At 56.5% G+C, this 21,050-nt stretch overlaps 1 protein-coding gene across 4 annotated transcripts in view; it reads right to left on the bottom strand.

Moving 5' to 3' along the window:
- USP20 (ubiquitin specific peptidase 20) overlaps positions 1–21,050 on the bottom strand; it is a 44,458-nt gene that overhangs the window by 9,963 nt on the left and 13,445 nt on the right. For all 4 annotated transcript variants that reach the window (XM_047070943.1, XM_047070926.1, XM_047070949.1 and 1 more), the window contains 12 exons: positions 15,849–15,902; positions 14,172–14,234; positions 13,697–13,828; positions 12,541–12,637; positions 11,997–12,066; positions 10,044–10,157; positions 8,958–9,036; positions 6,049–6,496; positions 5,545–5,685; positions 5,118–5,233; positions 4,698–4,864; positions 3,990–4,084 (listed from right to left, as the gene is read on the bottom strand). In XM_047070943.1, the coding sequence (XP_046926899.1) occupies positions 3,990–4,084; positions 4,698–4,864; positions 5,118–5,233; positions 5,545–5,685; positions 6,049–6,496; positions 8,958–9,036; positions 10,044–10,157; positions 11,997–12,066; positions 12,541–12,637; positions 13,697–13,828; positions 14,172–14,234; positions 15,849–15,902 (1,576 nt within the window). The remainder of the gene's footprint in view (positions 1–3,989; positions 4,085–4,697; positions 4,865–5,117; positions 5,234–5,544; positions 5,686–6,048; positions 6,497–8,957; positions 9,037–10,043; positions 10,158–11,996; positions 12,067–12,540; positions 12,638–13,696; positions 13,829–14,171; positions 14,235–15,848; positions 15,903–21,050) is intronic.

The following is a 21,050-nucleotide window of genomic DNA, read 5'->3' as shown; positions in this document are numbered from 1 at the left end:
AATGAGAAACCAAGAAAACAAACCCATTTATAATCGGGTCAAGGATGACAAGACACACAGGAATACGTTTAACCAGGGAGGTGAAAGATCTGTACAGAGAAACCACATGTCATCGATGAGAGACACGGACAAAGATGGCCGTGAGACCGTGGAAAATACAGCTGTTGGTCTCTGCCCCAGGTTCCTGGCTCACACTCCCTAAGGTCCTTCTACTTTCCTAAGTGGTAAGAGCACTAGAAGCATCATCTGTTCTGATATTTGGTCTTTGACCCTTTGACCCCACTTCCTGGCAGGCTTCTAAAGGTCCCTTGGAATTTCCTAGGTGATGGCGGTGACTTTTGTCCTAACAAGGCGACTCTGGATGGCTCTGGGATTGGGGCTGATCGCCAGAAAGACAGAGCCATGATTAGAAGTTTGGAATTTTCAGGGGCGCCTGGGCGGCTCAGTCGGTTGAGCGTCCGACTTCGGCTCGGGTCACGATCTCACAGTCTGTGGGTTCAAGCCCTGCACTGGGCTCTGTGCTGACAGCTCGGAGCCTGGAGCCTGCTTCGGATTCTGTGTCTCCCTCTCTCTTTGTCCCTCCCGTTTTTGCCCCTCCCCTCTCTCTTTGCCCCTCCCCTCCAGATGCTCTGTCTCTCTGTCTCTCAAAAATAAATAAACGTTAAAAAATTAAAAAAAAAAAAGTTTGGAATTTTCAGCCCCACCTGTGTCCTACAGAGGGAGGGGCTGGAAATGGGAGTTTATAACCGATCATGCCTACGTGAGGAAGCCTCCATAAAAATCCCAATGGCATGGCGTTTGGCCACCTTCCAAGTTGGTGGACGTGTGGAGACGAGGGAAAGTAGCGAGCCCAGAAGTCAAGGAAGTTCTGCCCCTTCCCACATACCCTGCCCTGTGCAGCTCTGCCGTCTGGCTGTTCCTGAGTTAAATATGTTTTTTTAACATTTATTTATTTTTGAGAGAGAGAGAGAGACAGAGTGCGAGTGGGGGAGGGGCAGAGAGAGAGAGGGAGACACAGAATCCCAAGCAGGCTCCAGGCTCCGAGCTGTCAGCACAGAGCGCGACGCGGGGCTCGAACTCCGAACTGTGAGATCATGACCTGAGCCGAAGTCGGACGCTTAGCCGACTGAGCCACCAGGGTGTCCCTGAGCTACATCCTTTCACGATAAACCAGTAATCCAGCAAGTAATGGCTCTAGCAAATTAATCAAACCCAAGGAGAAAGGGTTGGAACCTTCGAGCTACAGCCAGTCAGAAACATAAGTGACAACCAGGACCCATGACTGGCTTCTGAAGTTGGGGAGGGGAAGTCTTGTAGGACTGAACCCTTAACCTGTGGGATGTGATGCTGTCTCCAGTGTCAGAATCGAGGCGAATTCTCAATACCCAGCTGGTGTCACATAACTGCTTGGTAGGGGAACAGCACCACGCATCTGGCATCGGGAAGGTAGTAAGAGTGACAGGAGACTGAGTTGTTCCCACACGGTGACCCAATACGTGAGAATAAACGAACAAATTCACGGATCAGAATACTAGATATTGTCAAAATGTCCACCCTACCCAAAGCCATCTATAGATTCAATGCAATCCCTGTCACAATCCCAGTGACCTTTTTCACAGAAATAGAAACAAAAAAATCCTAAAATTCACATAGAATTATAAAAAAAATCCCAAACGGCCAAAACAATCTTGAGCAAGAACAGCGGTGGAGGCGTCCCGAGTCCCGATTTCAAACTACACTGCGAAGCTACGGTGGTCAGAACAGTATGGCACTTGGCATAAAAACACACACAGGCCCATGGACAGAATTGAGGACCCAGAAATAAACCCATGCATATACGGGCAACTGCTGTCTGAGAAGGGAGCCAAGAATACTTGACGGGGAAAAGACAGTCATTTCAGTAAATGGTGCTGGGGAAACTGGGTATTCACCCCTGTGACAGAAGAATGAAACTGGACCCGTATCTCATACCGCTCACAGAAATTATCCTAAAATGGATTAAAGACTGAAATACAAGATCTGAAGGGACGCCTGGGTGGCTCAGTCAGTTGAGCGTCCGACTTGGGCTCGGGTCACGATCTCGCAGTCCGTGAGTTCGAGCCCTGCGTCGGGCTCTGTGCCGACAGCTCAGAGCCTGGAGCCTGTTTCAGATTCTGTGTCTCCCTCTCTCTGCCCCTCCCCCACTCATGCTCTGTCTCTCTGTCTCAAAAATAAATAAACATTAAAAAAAAAAAAAAAAAGACCTGAAACCACAAAACTCCGAGAAGAAAACATAGGGGAAATGCTCCCGGACGCTGCCCTTGGCAATGACTTTTTGGATAGGACACGAAAAGCACAAGTCACAAAAGCAAAAATAAACAAGCGGGCCGATACCAAACACAAAAGCTCTCGCAACACAAGAAACAATTTGCAAAGTAAAGAAGCAACCTACAGAACGGGAGAAAACATGTATCGGATAAGGGGTTAATATCCAAAGTACGTAAGGAATTCATACAAATAGGAGAAAACAAAACAAAACAAAATCAAAACCCAGATAATCTGTGTAAAAGCTGGCAGAGGACCTGAACAGACATTTCTCCAAAGACGACAAACAGGTGGCCAGCAGGTACACGAAAAGCTGCTCAACATCACTCATCCCCAGGGAAACGCGAATCGACCCCGCGATGAGGTGTCACCTCACACCTGTCAGAAGAGCTCTCCTCAAGAGGAGATTTTGCAAAATGAGATACAAAGTGTCGGCAAGGACGTGGGGAAGGGGGATCCTTCGCGCGCACCGCCAGTGGGAACAGAAATTGGCGCGGCCATCGCGGAAAACAGTGTGGAGGTTCCTCAAAAAGTTAAATAGGACCCTATGATCCAGCAATCCCACGTCTGGGTATTTATCCAAAGGAAATGAAATCGGTCTAGAAGGGACCAGGTACGCATCCAGGTTCACTGCAGCACTGTTCATGACAGCCAAGGGCAGAAGTGAAGCCCACGTGTCCACCGCGAGAGGAACAGGGAAGTAAGACATCGTCTATCAAGAGTACTATTCAGCTCCAGAAAGGTGGGGGGTTCTGCCACCTGCCACGACACGGACGAGGAGCCCGTCACAGGAAGACAAATACCATATGATCGGACTTAGATGATGGAGACAGAAGGTAGAATGATCAGCGCCAGGGCTGTGGGACGGGAGAAGAGAGAGTTGCCGTTTAAGGGGTAGAGTTTCCGCCTTGCAGGATGAGAAGGTTCTAGAGATTGATTGCATGATAATATGAATACAGGGAACGCTACTGAACAGTACACTTAAAAATGGTTAAGGTGGGCAGGGGGCGCCTGGATCGGTGAAGCGACTGACTTGGGCTCATGTCATGTTCTCGCGGCTCGTGGGTTCGAGCCCCGTGTCGGGCTCTGTGCCGACAGCTCAGAGCCTGCAGCCTGCTTCGGATTCTGTGTCTCTGTCTCTCTTTGTCCCTCCCCAGCTCATGCTCTCTCTCTCTCTCTCTCTCTCAAAAATAAATAAATGAACTCAAAAATTTTTAATACAATTAAAAAAAATGGTTAAGATGGTAAATTTTATGTAATGTGTATTTTACCACAACTAAGTCTTGTGGGGGGGGGGTTGTGTTTGCTTGTTTGTTTTTAAGAAAAAGAGCTTTCCCAAAGGTAAGATGCCAAGCACTCAACAGAAAAATGGGAAAAGTCAGGAAGAGGACATTTTAAAATATGAAATACCAACAGTCAATACGCTTATAGAAACTGTCCAAGCTCATCGATAACCGAGGAAACGCAAGACTAAAAGCACAATATCATTTTTGTGCACCAAACTGTTAAACAAAAGAAAACCAGGTGAAGCCCTAAGGGCCACCAGGTGGTAGGGCTGGGAGAACACGCAGTCCCGGGCCCAGCCTGGCAGGTGGGGGGGGGGGGGGGGCGGGGAGGGGGGCGATAACTGACAGTGAGTTCCAGAAACCAGCCGTATGCTGACCCAGCCAGCCCGGTCCACTCACCCTTCAGCTCATCAGCAGCGAAGAAGGCAGCAAGGCAGTCTTCCAGGGTGACGACCGGCCCCCAAAACCAGCTGGGGGTACAGGATACCACAAACCTACGGAGACAGAAAAGGGGTGGCGGGGGTGCAACCAGGGCCTGGGCAAGACTGAGACCTGGTGGCTTTGGGCCCCGGGAGGCACCTTGGCCCGGTGGGTGGAACGGGTAGAGGCCCCAATGCTTGCGAGCACCAGCCGGCAACCCAGGGTCCTTGGGAGAATGACATCACTTCTCCCTGAGCTTTGTCTTTTCACGTGTGAAGCGGCCCTGATCCCACTGGCCTGTCCTCTGGGCAGAGACGGGCTCCTGACATCAGGCGGGTATAAAGCGGGCTTTGCAGCACACGGCAGGGGCTCCGGAAAGCTGCCCACCGCTCTCCCTGCAGGGTCAGGCCCGCTCTCCAGCTGCCGCCCTCCTTTCTCGCTGTCACCTGGTGACTCCCCTGTCATTACCCGCCTTCAGATCCATGGGCCCACCCAACCCAGGCCATTCCCTCGTGGCTGAGGAAGCCCCCACCCCACTCAGCCAACACCTGCACATCCTCCAGCCTCAAGGGCCCTTCGGGACTCTGCCCTTGGCCCTGTAGCTGCCTGAACTTTGCCGTGTACGGCCTGCCGCCTTCCAGGGCCAGGGCAGTGTCGTGTCTCCAGCAGGCGGGAAGGCTGGGGTACCTCCGGATATACTCCACGATGAAGGCGAGCCAGCCCTGGGCGGCGTAGCTGTCCCCGCAGGCGCCCGGCTTGGCTGGCACGTTCTGGTAGATGTGCAGCTTGGCCAGGTCCTCCTTGCCAGGAATGGGCAGCGACAGGTCCTGGAACGTCTCTACCGTGGTGGACACCTGTGGGGTCGAAGGCCAGCTTGGGTTTCCACCTTCTAGGGTCCCGTCCTGCCCAGAACAAGCGGAATCTGTACCCCGAACCCCAGTCACCACCAGATGGCAGGTATAGGGTGGAGGGTCTGCCCCCTAGTCTGGCCACCGGGGCCCTCCCCTACAGAAAGGCAGGGGGCACCGGGCGGAGCCCCCAACCTGGGGGAGGGGCACCGGGGCACTGAAGGCCGGCGCGTCACTCGTCCCACCCCAGGGCACTCACACGGTCACAGGTGAGACACTGCACGAGGCTGAGGATGGATCCGTCGAAGATGTCGGAGATCACGCTGCGGTAGTGCTGCTCCTTCCGCCTCCGGCTGCCGGCACTCAGTACCTGGGCTGGGGGCACAGCACGGGACTAGGCCCAGCCCCTCCGGCCTGTCTGGGGCAAGGGGCGGTGCTGGGGCTGGCTTGGCCGGGACCTGGGGGGGGGGTCCTACGTGCGTCACATGCTGGGGCTCACGGTTCACCTCCCAGCGCCTCGGTCACGGTCAGTGAGACGGGGCGCCCCCGCTCGCACCCGGTGGCATTAGGAGGGCTCGGAGACGCTGCTGCTCCCGGGGGCAGCCACGGCACGACCCGCGCTCCCGGCCCCGAGCTGCGCGCGCGGCCGCCCTGCCGACCCACCCTGACCGCCCGACCCCGCCAACCTTTCTTGAGCACGTACGACGGCCCCATCCTCACGGGGCTCGCCCGAGGAGGGCTGCTGGCCAGCTTGGCGTGGCCCTCGTGGTGGCGCACGGGGCTGCAGGGGCGGGAGGCGCTGCGCATGTGGGCCTCGTTGTCCGGCTCTGGGGGCAGAGAGGGGGCCGTGCTGGGCCGAGGCAGCCACGCCGGCTGCGGGGCCGGATCAGGAAGAGGACCCGCCAGCACCTCCTAGGGACCGAGGCGGGAGCCAGCCACGCCTCCTCTGGCCCGTGCCCACCCCGGCCGCCACCAAACCCACAGAATGCCTGTCCTCGCTCCAGTCTCCAGCCGAGGCGCGGGGCCGGCTGAGCGGGTCCGCGCCTGCCACGTGGCCGACCCCTGACCCGAGGCTCTGGTGGTGGGACCCCAGGGGGTGGGAGAGGCCAGCGGGCCAGCGCGCATCGGCGCCCGGCACACGGGAGGTGCCAGGCAGAGCGGGCCAGGGGCCCCAAGCGGCTGTCTGGCACCTGGGGTCCGGCAGGGGCTGGGGGACCGCGGCGACGGCGGCCGGGCCTCTGCGGGCTGGTCGTCGAGGGCGGCCATGGCCGTGTCCACGTCGGCGTCCTCGTCCACTTGCTCCGAGCTGGTGCGCTGCTGGCCCCAGGAGAACTTGCGGTCCTTCATGCGCTCCTTCTCGGAGATGGCGCGGCCCGCCTCGTCGGGGGTCAGCAGCTCCGCCTCGGCCTGCGAGCCGCCCCCGCCACGGCCCTGCCCATCGCCCTCACCCCGGTCGCTGCTCGAGTCACAGGACAGGAACTCGTCCTCGGACGGGCTCCGGTCGCCCTCGCGCTTCTCGTCCGTGTCGCTCGAGTCTGAGTCCCGGGCCTCGGCCAGTGCCGCCGCGGCCGCCACCACGGGCTCCTTGAGCTCCTCGTGCAGCTGGTCCATCAGGCAGCGCAGGAACTCCTGGGTGTCCTGGAAGCAGCGGCCGCGTCAACGGGGCCACCCCCCGGGCGGAGGCACCCCCGCCGCCCCTGCGGCCGAGGACACCAGCAGGCCCCTCTCGTGGGTCCCGGCGGTACCCCGTGCAGACGCGTCGAGCGGCCCTCATGGGGGCCTCCGTGGCGGTTCTGTCCCAACCCCCGCTCTACCAGGAGCGCCAGGGCCAGAGAGGCCGAGCCACCCCTCCCCAGTCACACAGCTGTCAAGTGGCAGAGCTGAGGTCCCCACTGGGGCCGTGGGACTCCCCAGCTCGTGCCCATAAGCACCTGTAGCCCGGCCTCTACCTCAGTGTGGGACGGTGAAGGAGCCACGTTTGGCCCCGAAAGTCACCTTGCTGCCTGCAGGCAGGGCCCCTGGGGCGGGCAGGGAGACTGAGGAAGGATGAAGGTGACACAGAAGATGCGTGTGCACGTGACGACCCAGCCGACTTGGGTGGGGGTGATGACGGCCAGCAGGCCCGGCCGCCCGCATCCTCTACCCTTCCTCTGGTTTCCCCCTGCCCTCCCAGCCTTTCTGCCAGCTCCCATGCCCACGCCTCGCCTCGCCAGTGTGGCCGTGGCCCCGGAGGCAGGATCGCACCTTCCCAGAGACGATATATCTAAGCTGTCTCTCCGGGCCTCTTGGGCCTCAAATCACAGCAGTGGCACTTTTATTCTGCCCTCTGACTAGATCGCCAAACCGACCAGGAAGCCTGGGCGGCGAGGCTTCCAGCACCCGCCCACCGAGCCCCGCCGAGAGTGGCGCACGCACAGAAGGCGCACGCACAGAAGGTGCGCCGAGAGTGGCGCACGCACAGTGGCGCACGCACAGAAGGTGCCAGAACGTGGTGGCGGAGGCTGGGCTCCAACAGCCGGGGGCACGTGGTGCCACGCTGCCCCTCACAGTGCCTGGTGTCAGAAGCAGTGCCCCCGGCCCAACTCCTGACCAACACGATGCTGGATCACTCAGCAGCCAGAACCAGCCAAGCCTCCTCAGCCTCACGTCACAGATGCGGAGACAGGGCCTCATTCCAGGAGAGGGAAGGGAGGGCTCTGGAAGGGTTTCCTCGGGCAAAGTGTCAAACTGGAAGACCAAAGAAAGTAACCACTAGCTTATCTTGCATTAGGGGGTGGAGGGGATTCATGGGTCCCGTTATCAGGGGCGCGGAAAGGTTCTTGTAAGAAACGGGCCTCTGACTCGCCATCTCCTTTCCTTTCTGGCTTCTCCTTGTAACAACAGTACTGTGCTCGGGTTGCTAAACTCTCAAGCCGTGTGTGGAAGCAGGACAGCGTCCTCTGGCTGTTAACAGAGGCCCACGCCTGCATCCATGTTTCGGACTCAGAAATGATCCGTGTGCCGTGTCTACGAAGCAGAGGAAGGGGTGTTTCTGGCCTTGCTGGCAGCAGCCGGGCAGCCCTTCTCTTCACAGAGCGCCTGAGGAATGGCTCAGCTCGGCCTCAGTCCCACCCTGCCCCTAGGTGCCGTGTGACCTGAGCCTCAGCTCCTCACCTAGAGCCTGGGGGTGATGACAGGGCTCACTCAGGAGAGCTCTGGTCAGGAAAAACAGGGCTGTACTTGCGTGGCAGGGAGTGACAACTTAATAAATGGTAGATGGTGAGCTGTGATCGTGGAGGATGTTATCGCTTTCCAAAAAGGGTGGTGTTCAGGCAGCGCTGGGCTTCTCGGTCAGGAGCCTGGCGATCCTCCAACAGAGGGTGTGAGCAGAGGAAGCCCAGCAGCCCTCAGCCAGGGAAGGGATGGCAGGCGGGGTGGTGGGGGCCGAGGGAGAGGGCGGAAGGCATTCCCCGCCCGACCGCGGCTCTGTTCCCGGGCCCCGCATTCAGGCCGCAGGAATGGTGACCCAGACAGGGCCAGCTCCCCCCGCAAGCCCAGCAGTGAAACCCCGGGCCGCCGGGCAGTCTGGGGCAGGGACCCGGACATGTGAACGATCGGCTCGGCTTGGGGCTGGGGCATACAGGTGGCTGCATTCAACTGCATCTTGGTCCCCCGAGGTCACGCCACGGGAAGGATCACTAATTTCCAAAGGGTTCTCTAGACATACAAAAACTTGTAACGAAATGCTTAGCAGAAGTGAAATGCCGCCTGTGATCTAAAGAATGAAAAAGCACGTTCTGAACGCAGGGCTGAGGCGCCCGGAGTCTGCAGTCAGCCTGCCTGAGGTCAAATCTCCCCTCCGCCACGCACCAGCTGTGTGACCTGAGCCAGTGACTCGCCCAGCTGAGACCCAGCCTCCAGCCTCCTGACCTGCCGAGCGGGGAGAACATCCGCAGGCCCTGGAGGGCTCCAGTGTCCTCACACACACCAAGGGCTCAGGCAGCGAGAGGACCCGCCCCATAACGCCGAGCCGCTGCTGGTGTTTTCCATGCCGGTCTGGGCTTCAGAGCCAGGCCTGGTAACGGCCCTGGGTGTCCCCGGCACAGCTCGGATGGCCTACCTGCTGGGCATAGCCTCGGAACATCGGGTTGACCAACTTGATCCCGTGAGACAGGCTGGTGGGAACCACGTAGCTTGGGCTGTAGGAAGACCAGACCCATTAGCGCAGGTGGACCGGCGCGTTCAGGGCTATGCGGTCCCTCGAGGGTCGGGAGGGCAGGCAGCTGGGGTGTCTGGATGGGACTCAGTGAGGTGTCTGCCGTAACTCTGGGAACGGCTGACTTGGCCAGGAGTCCCTGCGGGCTCGCACCTCCCCACAGGGAAGAAAATGTCAAGTCATGGCTCAGCCGGGCAAAGAACTCCTGACTGGGACGGCATCATTTCCCGTTAGTCCAGAATAAGCCGACCTGAAAACTGGTTTCTTTCTGAAATACTTCCTGTGGTTTTTCTAATTTCAAAAGCAATCCATGTCCATTTTTGAAAAACCCAGAATTTTAGAGAAGCCCAACAAGGAGACATCACCACTAATAGCACCACCCAGAGATAACTGCCGTTGAGATTTCTAGATTTTTCCATGGAAATAGATACACCCAGGAAACAAACTTGGCTCCTGGCAGAACCGGAATTACACTGCATCGCGCTGTTTTATAATCTGCTCTTACACTTCGTATATTTCTACGCGCTCCTTTTAAATCATTCCCAAGTTTCCCAGAGAAACGGGTCTAATCCAAACTGCCGGTCTTTAAATTTGTTTCGCGCTGCGCTGAACCCCTGCCCTGTTGGCACCAGCCACCACTTATGAGACTGTCTCCCACGGGGACGGGGTGGCTGGGGCTTCGGAGGAGTCATGGTGAGTGTCTCGGCCTCAGCACACACGTCTCAGAAGTGGTCGCTGGCTCAGGGCAACACCAGGTTCGAACGCTAGCTCCACCCTTCACAAGCTGAGTGACCTTGAGCAGGACACGGAAATCTCTCTGAACCTCAGGTTCCCCAGTTTATAAAACAGCACTGCCATGAGAATCACACGGGTGAGGCGTGGCAGGTGCACAGCAAACAGCCGAAGGCAGAGGTGGTACCCAGTCGAAGGGCTGAGAGGAAAGTCCCCAGCCCCATGCACCTGCCCAGGGTCAGGGGCCCAGTCACTCACCGTTTCCTGTGCCAGACCTCAGAGACCAGCTTCTGGTAACTTTTGCACAGGGCTGGCTTCTTGTCTGTGCGCACCAGGCCTCCACACTCCAAGAAGAACTGGGTGAGCGGAGGGCTAGGGGCAGGGGAGGGAGCCGGGTCGGAAAAGGAGGGGCGCGTGGCATCGGTTAGAAAGAGCTGGGTAGAGAAGAAAAGCTCACGCGGGGGGCATCCTGTAGCCCCTGGAGCCAGAAATGCCGGCGGATGACTAGAAGGATCCCACCCGTCGTGACTGAATCGTGTCTCCCCAAATTTACGAGTTGAACGCTTCAGAATACGACTGCATTTGGACACAGGGCCCCGAAACAAGGCAATTAGGTTAAAATGAGGTCCTCAGGGCGGGCCTTAGTCCGATATGACCGGTGTCCTCATACAAGGAGGAGATTTGGACACAAGCATGCCCAGAGGGAAGATGACACAGGAAGAAGGTGGCCACCTAGAAGTCAAGGAGAGAGGCCTCGGAAGCAGCCATCCCTGTCTGCACCGTGATCTCAGACTTCTGGCCCCCAGAAACACAGAATACATCTCTGCTGTTTAAAGTATTCTGCCAGGGGCGCCTGGGGGGCTCAGTCCGTGAAACATCAGGCTCTTGGTTTCGACTCAGGTCATGATCTCAGGGTTTGTGAGTTTGAGCCCCACGTCAGGCTCTGTGCTGACAGCTCGGAGCCTGCTTGGGATTCTCTCTCTCTCCCTGTCTGTCCCTCCCTTGTGTGAGCCCGCTCTCTCTCACAAAAATAAATAAAAAACAAATTAAAATAATAATAATAATAGTAATGATAATAAAATAAAGTCCCCTGACTGTCGTGCTTTGTTATGGACGCCCCCGACGACGCAGAAACGGCCCGCTTCCCTCTCCCAGGGCTGCCGAGGTTCCCGCTTCAGGGCCCCTGGGGTCAGGGCGCGGCTGTCGCTGCACCAACAAGAGAGGACCCAGAATCTGCTGCTCCCACCAGCCCGTTCTGTGGAACCTTCCCGAACCTGAAGCCATCTTCCTTTTCCCTCACGTTTTAAAAACGTATCTCATTACTTAAGAAATACGTATTCATCGTAGAAAGACTGGATGAGCAAACACTAATAAAGGGCTTTAATCCTACCACGTGAAGACAGCTACCCCGAACATTTAGGTGCATAATGTTCCAGACTTTCCTGCGGACGCCCCCTCCCTCCTTCACACATATGAGCACCGAGTCCCCACCAGGTGGCACATCTGTGTACCGGGTGCAGGAAATGCCCTGGCCTCACGGACTTAACAGCCTACCCGAGGTAGAAATGACTAATTTTTTCCCCCAATGGGATTGCACGGCACAAAACTTGTAACTTCCTTCCTCCCCCTTGCCATAGTCTGACCCCTTCCCACTCAGGAAAATACTGTCCTACACTTACTGCAAAGTTGGCCTTTATCTTTATTTAAGTTTTTTATTTATTTTGAGAATGGGAGAGAGAGCATGAGCAAGGGAGGGGCAGAGAGAGAGAGAGAGAGAGAGAGAGAGAGAGAATCCCAAGCAGGCTCTGAGCTGTCAGCACAGAGCCTGACATGGGGCTCGAACTCACGAACCGTGAGATCATGACCTGAGCCGAAACCAAAGGTTAGACGCTTAACCGACAGAACCCCCCAGGGTTCCCTAAAGCTGGCCTTTAAATTCGGGCCTTCAGATCGTTCCCTACAAACGACAGAACACGAACATGGTACAGGCACCATGCGCCACGTCTCAGGTGGCCTTCCCGGGACTAACTCTGACGGAAGGGGGGCTGCTGGGTCAAAGGGCACATGTGCTCCAAGGGGGGCTGATACACGTCTAAATACATGCATCTGTGGGCAACATACACAGCACAGCGTGGGGGCTGCTGCCGCTACTTCCGGGGCATCTGGGGACAGGTCCTGGCCTCCCGGCTCCCAGACGAGGTGACAACCTACCAGTTGGACAGGGCCTGCAAGGCGGCGTTCATGTAGCAGGAGTTGCCGAGGTTCTTCATACCCGTGAGGCCTAGGGAGCCAATGCACAGCGGGGAGGGAGGGTGAGGGTCCCACCGCTCACGGATGAGTCGCCAGGACCCAACCACAGGAGGACGTGGGTGGCTGGTGTCCCGCCCCAGAAGTCTGCCAGGTTAGGTTACTGTGCCTCCTGCTCACGGTAGCTGTGGGCGCCCGAGCATTTCAGACGGACCGCTCTGCCCTCCACCCAGCCCGGCCCACTGTCTGCGTCGCGCAGGCAAGGAGGCCGGGTGTGGAGGCGCCGGCCTGCCCGGGGTCACATGCCGAGACTGGGGATGAGGACCGGCAGGCCACGAGGACTCGGCTGGATGGCCAGCACCCCAAGGGAAGAAGCCACCACACTCTACGGCCCGTTGGTCACACCGCCCTTGCCCGCCCACACGGCCCAATGTGCCACAGAACTCCCCAGCCTGCGTGGAGGCCCCCGGCCCGGCCTGACAGCTCCCCCAGCTCTGGGGTCGGCTACCTCGAGGTTTCAGGTCATCATCCTCTGACTCGGACTCTCCTTCGTCGGCCACGGCAATAGGGACAGCTTTCAGAGGGTGCAAGGGCAGCGGAGGGTCCTGCGGGAGAGACGGAGTGAGGAAACTGGGGAGGCGAGGAAGACGGGGTGGGGGGCAGAGGCCCACAGGCTCCCCAGGGGGAAAGGAAGCCCAGTCGCCCAGCCCCCGCCCCCAGCCCACACCGGATTGGCCCATCTGAGCCGAGGACACCCCGGAAAGAGATGGCTCTGGCAGCCCCAACCCCGGGAAACTTGTATTTTACTGACGCTGATAAAAACGTAGTTATAATAAATTTGCAAAAAAATAGAAACAACGAATCACGACCTACAATCCAACGTGCCTCAGACGACCACTGTCAAGTCTGTACGCGGCTGCGTAAGTTTTTCACCGTTCATATACACACGCCCCAAAACAAGATACCGTATGCACACTGTCGTATAGCCTTTTTTGTGAATAACCATAAACAGCTGCCACGCTTGCAAACGTGTTCCGTAAACATTTACTGAGCACCTACTACGTGATGGTCGCTGTGTAAACGCGGAGGTGACACGCTCAGGCCTCCCCGAGCTCCGACTCCAGCCGGCCAACCCCGCGACCTGTGTACTGACCGGAGCCCGAGGCGACCCTCCGTGCGTGGGTCTGCCCGGCCTACCACCTTTAGGTGCCCCACGGTGCCCTGCTCAGTGCCTCGCTAGGGGCGTTTTCTACAGAGAAAGTGGTGTTTTCCACAGAGAAGCGAACCGCAGGTCACCGTTCGGCATTCCCTGGGGGGCAGGGTTCGTCTTAGGGTTGGGGGGTGCCGGGGGCTCACCACAGGCCCGGAAGCATCTGCACCGGCCCCAGGCCCAGGCTCGGTCAAGCCCTGCCCTTGCGCGCGGCCCGCCCACGGCCTGGGAACGAACTCCCTTCCCGGAGGACTTTTGTGTCCTCAACCCCCACCCCGTGTGGGCCTTGGCACACAGCCGGGGCTCAGCAAGGGTTCGCTGGCACTTGAGAACACAGGCCAGGCACAGATGCCATCTGGGACCCACCAATCCCCGCTCCCCCGACGCTTGGGTCACAAGGCCCTGCCCCCAACACGTCACTACCGACCGCGCTGACGCCCCTGCACCCCCTTACCTGCTCCGAGAATTTGGGCGAGGGGCCCGCCAGGGGTGCTGCCAGCCTCTGCTTCAGGAACACTTCCTTCTCACAGGCGTAACACCACACCCGGAACGTGGTCAGGTTCACTGTCAGGTTGTGCTTTTTTGCCTAGAGGGCAAGATCCAAAGTGAGGCTGAGGACACACTGGCCTAACAGGTGCCCTGAGGCTGCATCCAGCGGCCTCAGTAAAAGGCCTGGAAGCAGAGAACAGGCTCACCCTCCAGCCAGGAAGGCCACGGGCTGCCATTGACCAATCACGTGTGCTTGTGACATGCGTGCACCTGCATTAGCTCTGGTGTCTCTGTAGCAACCCTGCTAGGCCTGTTCCTATTTTACAGACATAGCCACCGAGGCCCAGAGTGGGCAGCTGGAGCTGGGAGGCGGCTGGAGCCGGGGTTTGAATTCTGGGCCGTCTGGCCGCAGGGCCCACACTCCCGGCCACGGCGCTCACCTGAGCGTGAATGGTGCTATGGTCAGCGAAGGATTCTCCGCAGCCAACATAGGAGCAGGAGACCTGGGGAGAGAGGGAAGGAGAGAGGATGGGGGTTGGACCATCTCCGCCACCAAGACCAGGCCTGAGGCCCTGCTACCCCACAGGAACACGTGTTTATGTACCTGAAGCTCCAGCTGGAAAGGACGGCTGCCCTAAAAGCCGCCCCTGCCCGCTGAGGAAGGTGGACAGGGTGCCCTGGGCTACTGGCCTCCTACAAAGAAGCCCAGGTAGGAGCCCAGCAAGGCATGGGCCAAGCTGTGTGGCGCCCAGACCCTCTCCCCTACTTCCTTATGGGCCAGTAATCGAGACCCACTCGGGACCCACAGGGGGCCTGCAGGTCTCTGATGGCCTTGCCTTTGGCCTTGCACTTCCCTGTCCCAAATCTAGCCACCCACCAGGCCCAGCAAGTGCCTCCACTGCAGGCCTGCAGCCCAACGACCAGCCTGTTTCTCCACAAGAGATCAGCACCGCACGGGCTTGTGAGGGCCTTCCGGTCACAAAGGACACATCCCTTCCTGCTGGGGGGGGCTCCCAGGACACAGGACCATGCCACACGTTTCTTGCTGTCCCCCAAGGGCCCAGACGGTATTCTGCAATCTGCTTTAGAACTGGGTGACGGGCCCTGAAGGCTGAGGCCGGAAGAGTCCCCTGGTGGCCCATGTGTCCTTTTTTCTTCTTTTCTACTTGGATTTGTTTTCAAAGAAATTTTTAGTAGTAGCCATTTTCAATGTGATTTTAAGTGTAATAACTATATACTTGTAGAAAATTGTGGAAAATGCTGTAAGAATTCCAGAGAAAAAAATGAAAACCATCCCAAATCCTGCTCCTCATAGAAAGTGGCCACGCTGTGATACATCTCTCTTTAAGAAGCAATAACAATGGGGGCGCCTGGGTGGCGCAGTCGGTTAAGCGTCCGACTTCAGCCAGGTCACGATCTCGCGATCCGTGAGTTCGAGCCCCGCGTCGGGCTCTGGGCTGATGGCTCAGAGCCTGGAGCCTGTTTCCAGTTCTGTGTCTCCCTCTCTCTCTGCCCCTCCCCCATTCATGCTCTGTCTCTCTCTGTCCCAAAAATAAATAAACGTTGAAAAAAAAAATTTTTTTTAAAAAGAAGCAATAACAATGAACCACGACTGGATTTTCCTGGATCCTGTCCACAGACCGTGCACCTTGCTAAACCCATCGCAGGGGTCATCTTGTCAAGTCTACCGCAGCCCCACCACGCGGGGACAGCTGCCCAGCGACAGTGACCTCTCCTTTACAGGTGGGGTGACAAGGCCCAGGCTGGCCCAGGGACAGGCCACTACGCAGAAGAGCCACGGCTCAGAGCCAAGATGCCTCCATCAAGTCTCACATACACATGCACATACAGACCTCTGCCTTTCGTGCAGATGGGGTCATTTGGTCCGGAGTCCTGCACAACCTGCTGTTTTCTCTCAACATTCCTGGTGGCTGCCCAGGCAGGCAGGCGGCCAGCAGGGGGACTTGCTGACTCTGGCGCCCTCAGGCCGTGCACCTGACACATCCATGCCCCGTGTCCCCGCCCAACGATCCCAGCAGTGCCCGCCAGAGGTGGGCATTCCCAGCCCAGAGTCTAGACCAACCTCCAGGCCCCCAACAGCAGCAAGGGTACTTTACCTGGAGACAGGCCCACAGGTTCGGTCCAGTAACACCACACGACTGACAGGCTCCCTGGGCAAGGGGAGGGGGAGGGAAAGAGCCAAGTGTGAGCGGTCGGGGAGCCGCTCCAGCCAGAGGCATCACACACAGACCCCACTGGACGCCGACGGCTGTACCCCATAGCTTTCCACTGAAAGGTTTTTCTGCCTCGGAAAGGCCTTCACCAGCCTGTCGATCTAAATGTCCTTCCTCACAGGGCACTTTACGCTTTACTGTTTGTATTTTGTTTCCCTACGTGCTACAAAAACATTTTTAGTAAAATGCTTTGAAACTTAAATAAACAGACCTGTTAATATGCATTTTATTGCACCCTCGACTCTTCCTTTGATGACTGTGTACGCCTTTCTTCCCACCTAGACTCTGGGCTCCGTGAAAGAGGGACGGTCTGTTTTGTCTACCTCTGGACTTCACAGAGCCTAGTACAAATTGGGACAATACGTTTTTTTTTTAAAGACATTTATTTCTGTATTTATAAAGTATATTTTTGAGGCAGAGAGTGACTGCAAGCGGGGAGGGGCAGAGAGAGAGGGAGAAAGAATCCCAAGCAGGCTCTGCACCGTCAGCACAGAACCCAACGCGGGGCTCGAACTCACGAACCATGAAATCGTGACCTGAGCCGAAAACAAGAGTTGGATGCTTAACCGACTGGGCCACCCAGGCGCCCCAAGGGATACCAATACATTTGATGAACACAGAAAACACCCAGGTTTCTGGCGTTCTGGTGACAGAGCCTGCTTCCTGTCTACCAGTGTCCCCCTTTCCTGCTTTAGCAACAGGATGCTCGGATTTGGGCCGAGCCCACGGCCAGCCAGCTGCAGACTGGTTCTCGGCCCCACTGTGGTCTTGGGGCTCGGTTCTAGTCAATGAGATGACAGCGAAAGTGACGCGTGCCATTTCCGGGCTGGGCATCCCCCCGCCCCGCTCCTCCTCCTCCTTCCACTGGAACACAGATGGGACGGCAGGAGCGGGGGCAAGCACCTTGGACTCAGAAATGAAAGCCATGTATTGGGAAGGGAGGGGCTGCCCTGCCATCGTACGTATGCCCGGACTGTCCTATGACAGAAAAGGAAGCGTCGCTCTCATTTAAGGTGCTGTATTTCAGGGTCTCTTCGTCACAACTTAAATCGTGCCTTAAATAATCTTGTCTGCTGCACGTGTCTAAAACAGCAATTCCCAACTGAGGCTCCACAATGCCCAAGGTGACCCCGTCAGCCGTGAGGCGGATTCTAAGTGCCAGCTCTGACGGCAGTCACGACACGGGGCTCCGTCAGAGCCAGAGCGCCACCTGCCAGGGACGACCACGGCTAAGTTCTTCATACCTCGCTCCTGCAATCCCTGCCACTGTGCGCAGCAGCTCTTTTGGACAGATGAGGAACCGAGGCTCAGAGGGCAGGCCCTGCTGCAGAGCAGGTCAAGAGGGGAAGCAGAGGAGCCTGGGTCACAGGGCGCCCCCCAACGGGAAAGTGGGCTTCCCCCCCACTCACGTCTCGGCGGGGATTTTGCGTTCTCACCGAGCCCAGTTTCTAGCTGTATCGGTAAAGGGCCCGAACCTGGAGGTCCCCGTAGGGTTGTGGTCAAGAAGGTGGGACTCGAGATCCGCGATCTGCCTCAGGGTCTCCCGCTGAGGACGCTGGGGGCAGCAGCCCCCGACCTTCCCGAACTTGCAATCTCTTTTCTGACTTTCTGATTTCACAGTTCACTTCCCTCTTCCAGGGCTTCCTTTTTGTTTCAGTCTTTTGAATGACGACAGCACCCTCTGCTCGTTTGGTTTTTTTCTGTAAGCAGGCTCACCGCCAACGCGGGGCTCAAACTCAAGACCCCGAGATCGAGAGTCACATGCTCTACTGACTGAGCCAGCCAGGGGCCCTGGAGGTCTGTTTTAACAGTTCAAACGACACATACATGCTGTATACGATCTCAGGGAGAGTATATAACGTCTAATAAATACATATGCTGGAACAACCTGAGGCATATCCCTCCGTGTTTTCACATACAACGTATATGCATACACTTAGGGGAGGGGGTGTGATTTTTAGGAAAAACAAGATCATACTATACACATTTCTCTGACACGTTTCTGTCACCTTTTCATGGTCATCTTTCCAAGTCTGCACGCAGACACTGCATCTTACCGTCTGCGGTAATGACACGGAGCCCCATGCTACGGGCACACCGTAATTCACCCATTCCCTTCTTTTAAAAAAAAATTTTTTTTTCTTAACATTTATTTATTTTTGAGAGAGCATGAGCAGGGGAGGGGCAGAGAGAGAGGGAGACACGGAATCCGAAGCAGGCTCCAGGCTCCGAGCCGTCAGCACAGAGCCCGATGCGGGGCTCGGACTCACGAACTGCGAGATCATGACCTGAGCCGGAGTTGGATGCTTAACCGACTGAGCCACCCAGGCGTCCCTCACCCATTCCCTTCTTGATGAGTATTCAGACTGCCACCAGTTTTCTCCTTTGACAAATAAAGCTCAATGAATACTGCTGTCTTTGTGTCTTTATAACTGGTACTCGCACCTCCACGGGATAAACTCCCACACGGGGAGTTGTGTCCCCGAAGTGACAGGAATGCCCACCTCGCCCCACCACGCGTGCGGTCTCCTCCCCTCCATCACCATCAGCCCGGGTCGGATCGGCCTGTGGTTTGTCCGGCAGAGGAAAAATGCTATCATCTCGCGATCCGCGGCAATGTCCCCGGTCACTGGTGAAGTTGAGCACCTTCTTTCAGAAGTTTCTTGGCCATTTCCATCCCCTGCACTGTGCCTGACCTGTTCACCTCCCTGCCCCTTTTGGTATTTTAAAACAATCTTTGTTTCATTCTGCAGATTTCTGGGTGCTCAGAGAAGGGCGGGACACATGCTCTCTGAAATACAGGCCTGAGACGTTCCAGACATTCTCGGTCCTTCTGCTCCAGAAGGACCTACCACTTCCGAAAGGCTGCCGCGGCCCGGCCCGGATCGCGCCTCCTCGCTCTCCTCTTTGCCCTCGGATCCCCCTATTCCTGCCTCCTCTGGAGGAAAACCCCCTCGGTCTGTCTCATTCATTCCTTGGTGCAGACTCAGAACCCAGCGTTAGTGCGAATGCATCGCAGCCTCGCTCTGCCCTCCTCCAGACCACACGAGAAGCGAAAGTACTTCGAAAGAAGCCACAGGCACTCTGAAGACCTGATCCCTCCCGCAGGCCCAGGCTGAGCCAGCTCAGGCCGAAGGCCACCCAGGACCTGCTGGGACAGGGAGGCTGAGTGAGCCGGCAATTTGTCTAGGAACGTGACTCTAGACCCCGCTGCCCGGAGTGTGCCCCCCACACGCTCAGGCCCCCACGTGCGACAACACTTTCAGGAGGCCATTTATCACGGCACCACATTCACCACACGCAAAGAGCCTGGGTGTCTACCCGCAGAGGCTCAGTTACGGGGTCCACACGAGATGCCGTGCAACTCCAGGGCGAACTAGGACAAAGCGGTCTTCACGGACCAGGGTTGAAAGAGCTCCAGAAAGATGTACTGTCCTGTGAAGGAAGCAAGTTGCAAAAATGTCTAGGGGCATCTGGGTGCTCAGTTGGTTAAGCACCCGGTTCTTAATTTCAGCTCAGGTCATGATCTCACGGTTAGTGGGTTCGAGCCTTGCATCAGGCTCTGCGCTGACAGTGCTGAGCCTGCTGGGGACCTGCTGGGGATTCTCTGTCTCCCTCTCCCTCTGCCCCTCCCTCCCTCCCTCTCTCTCTAAAATAAATAAATTAAAAACAAGAAAACAAACAAAAAAAGCATCTATAGTATAGTATGTTACCTTTCATATAATGAAGGGGGAAATGAAAAATAAGCATATTTGCATGTATTTGCATAAAGAAACTCAGAAAAAGTATAAAAGAAACTAATATAAAAGGCTCCCTAAAGGTGGAATTGGAGGGTGGGAGGAGGATGTCTTGACAATGATTTTTTTCATTTTATTTTTTCGTTTTCTCATGTTTATTGTTGAGAGAGAGACAGAGCACGAGCAGGGGAGGGGCGGAGAGAGAGGGAGACACAGAATGCGAAGCAGGCTCTGGCCTCTGAGCTGTCAGCACAGATCCCGATGTGGGGCTCGAACTCCCAGACAGTGAGATCATGACCTGAGCCAAAGTCAGACACATAACCTACTGAACCATCCAGGTGCCCCTATTTATTATTATTTTTTAATTTTTTTTTTTAACGTTTATTTATTTTTGAGACAGAGAGAGACAGAGCATGAGCAGGGGAGGGGCGGAGAGAGAGGGAGACACAGAATCGGAAGCAGGCTCCAGGCTCCGAGCCGTCAGCACAGAGCCCGATGTGGGGCTCGAACTCACGAACTGGAAGATCATGACCTGAGCTAAAGTTGGACATTTAACCGACGGAGGCATCCAAGCACCCCTGAATTTTTAAAAAAATTTTTTATTTTAAGTAGGCTCCACACCCAATGTGGGGCTCGAACCCTGAGATTAAGAGTCACATGCTCTAGCAGCCGAGCTAGCTGTGCACCCCCCCTACTTTAAAAAATCTTTTTTTTTTTTTTTTTAATTTTTTTTTTTCAACGTTTATTTATTTTTGGGACAGAGAGAGACAGAGCATGAACAGGGGAGGGGCAGAGAGAGAGGGAGACACAGAATCGGAAACAGGCTCCAGGCTCTGAGCCATCAGCCCAGAGCCCGACGCGGGGCTCGAACTCACGGACCGCGAGATCGTGACCTGGCTGAAGTCGGACGCTTAACCGACTGCGCCACCCAGGCGCCCCTAAAAAATCTTTTTATTGACATCGATACTTTTATATTGCTCGATTCTGAACCAGAGAAAAGTATTACCCGTTCAAAACACTTTAACAAAAAAAGACACATCCTCCCCACTCAGAGAAGCCCACCTTCTGGCTCTGGGCCTCCCCAGACCCTCCTCGGGTCACGCTTATCAAAATGCCGGTGGGCTCTCCGAGCACGATTCGTTCCCTGCCTCGGAAAGGCTCCACAGCTAATGCACAGGGCATTAGTGGCTCCCAGATGGACTGATCTAAGTGGTAATTAATGGCTGTTAGGACGCAGCCCCCGGAAAGCTCCCCCCACAGACGCCAGCCCTTCCATTTACACAAAACGCTAAGCAGAGACTGTCGGGAAGCCGGTTCTTCAACTCTTTCAAACCTTCCTTTGGAAACA

Source organism: Lynx rufus, unplaced genomic scaffold, assembly GCF_022079265.1.
Source record: "Lynx rufus isolate CCGP_SWC_20201006 ecotype Redwood Valley unplaced genomic scaffold, mLynRuf1.p SCAF_10, whole genome shotgun sequence".
NCBI lineage: Eukaryota > Metazoa > Chordata > Mammalia > Carnivora > Felidae > Lynx > Lynx rufus.
This window is presented reverse-complemented; position numbering and strand designations above follow the sequence as displayed.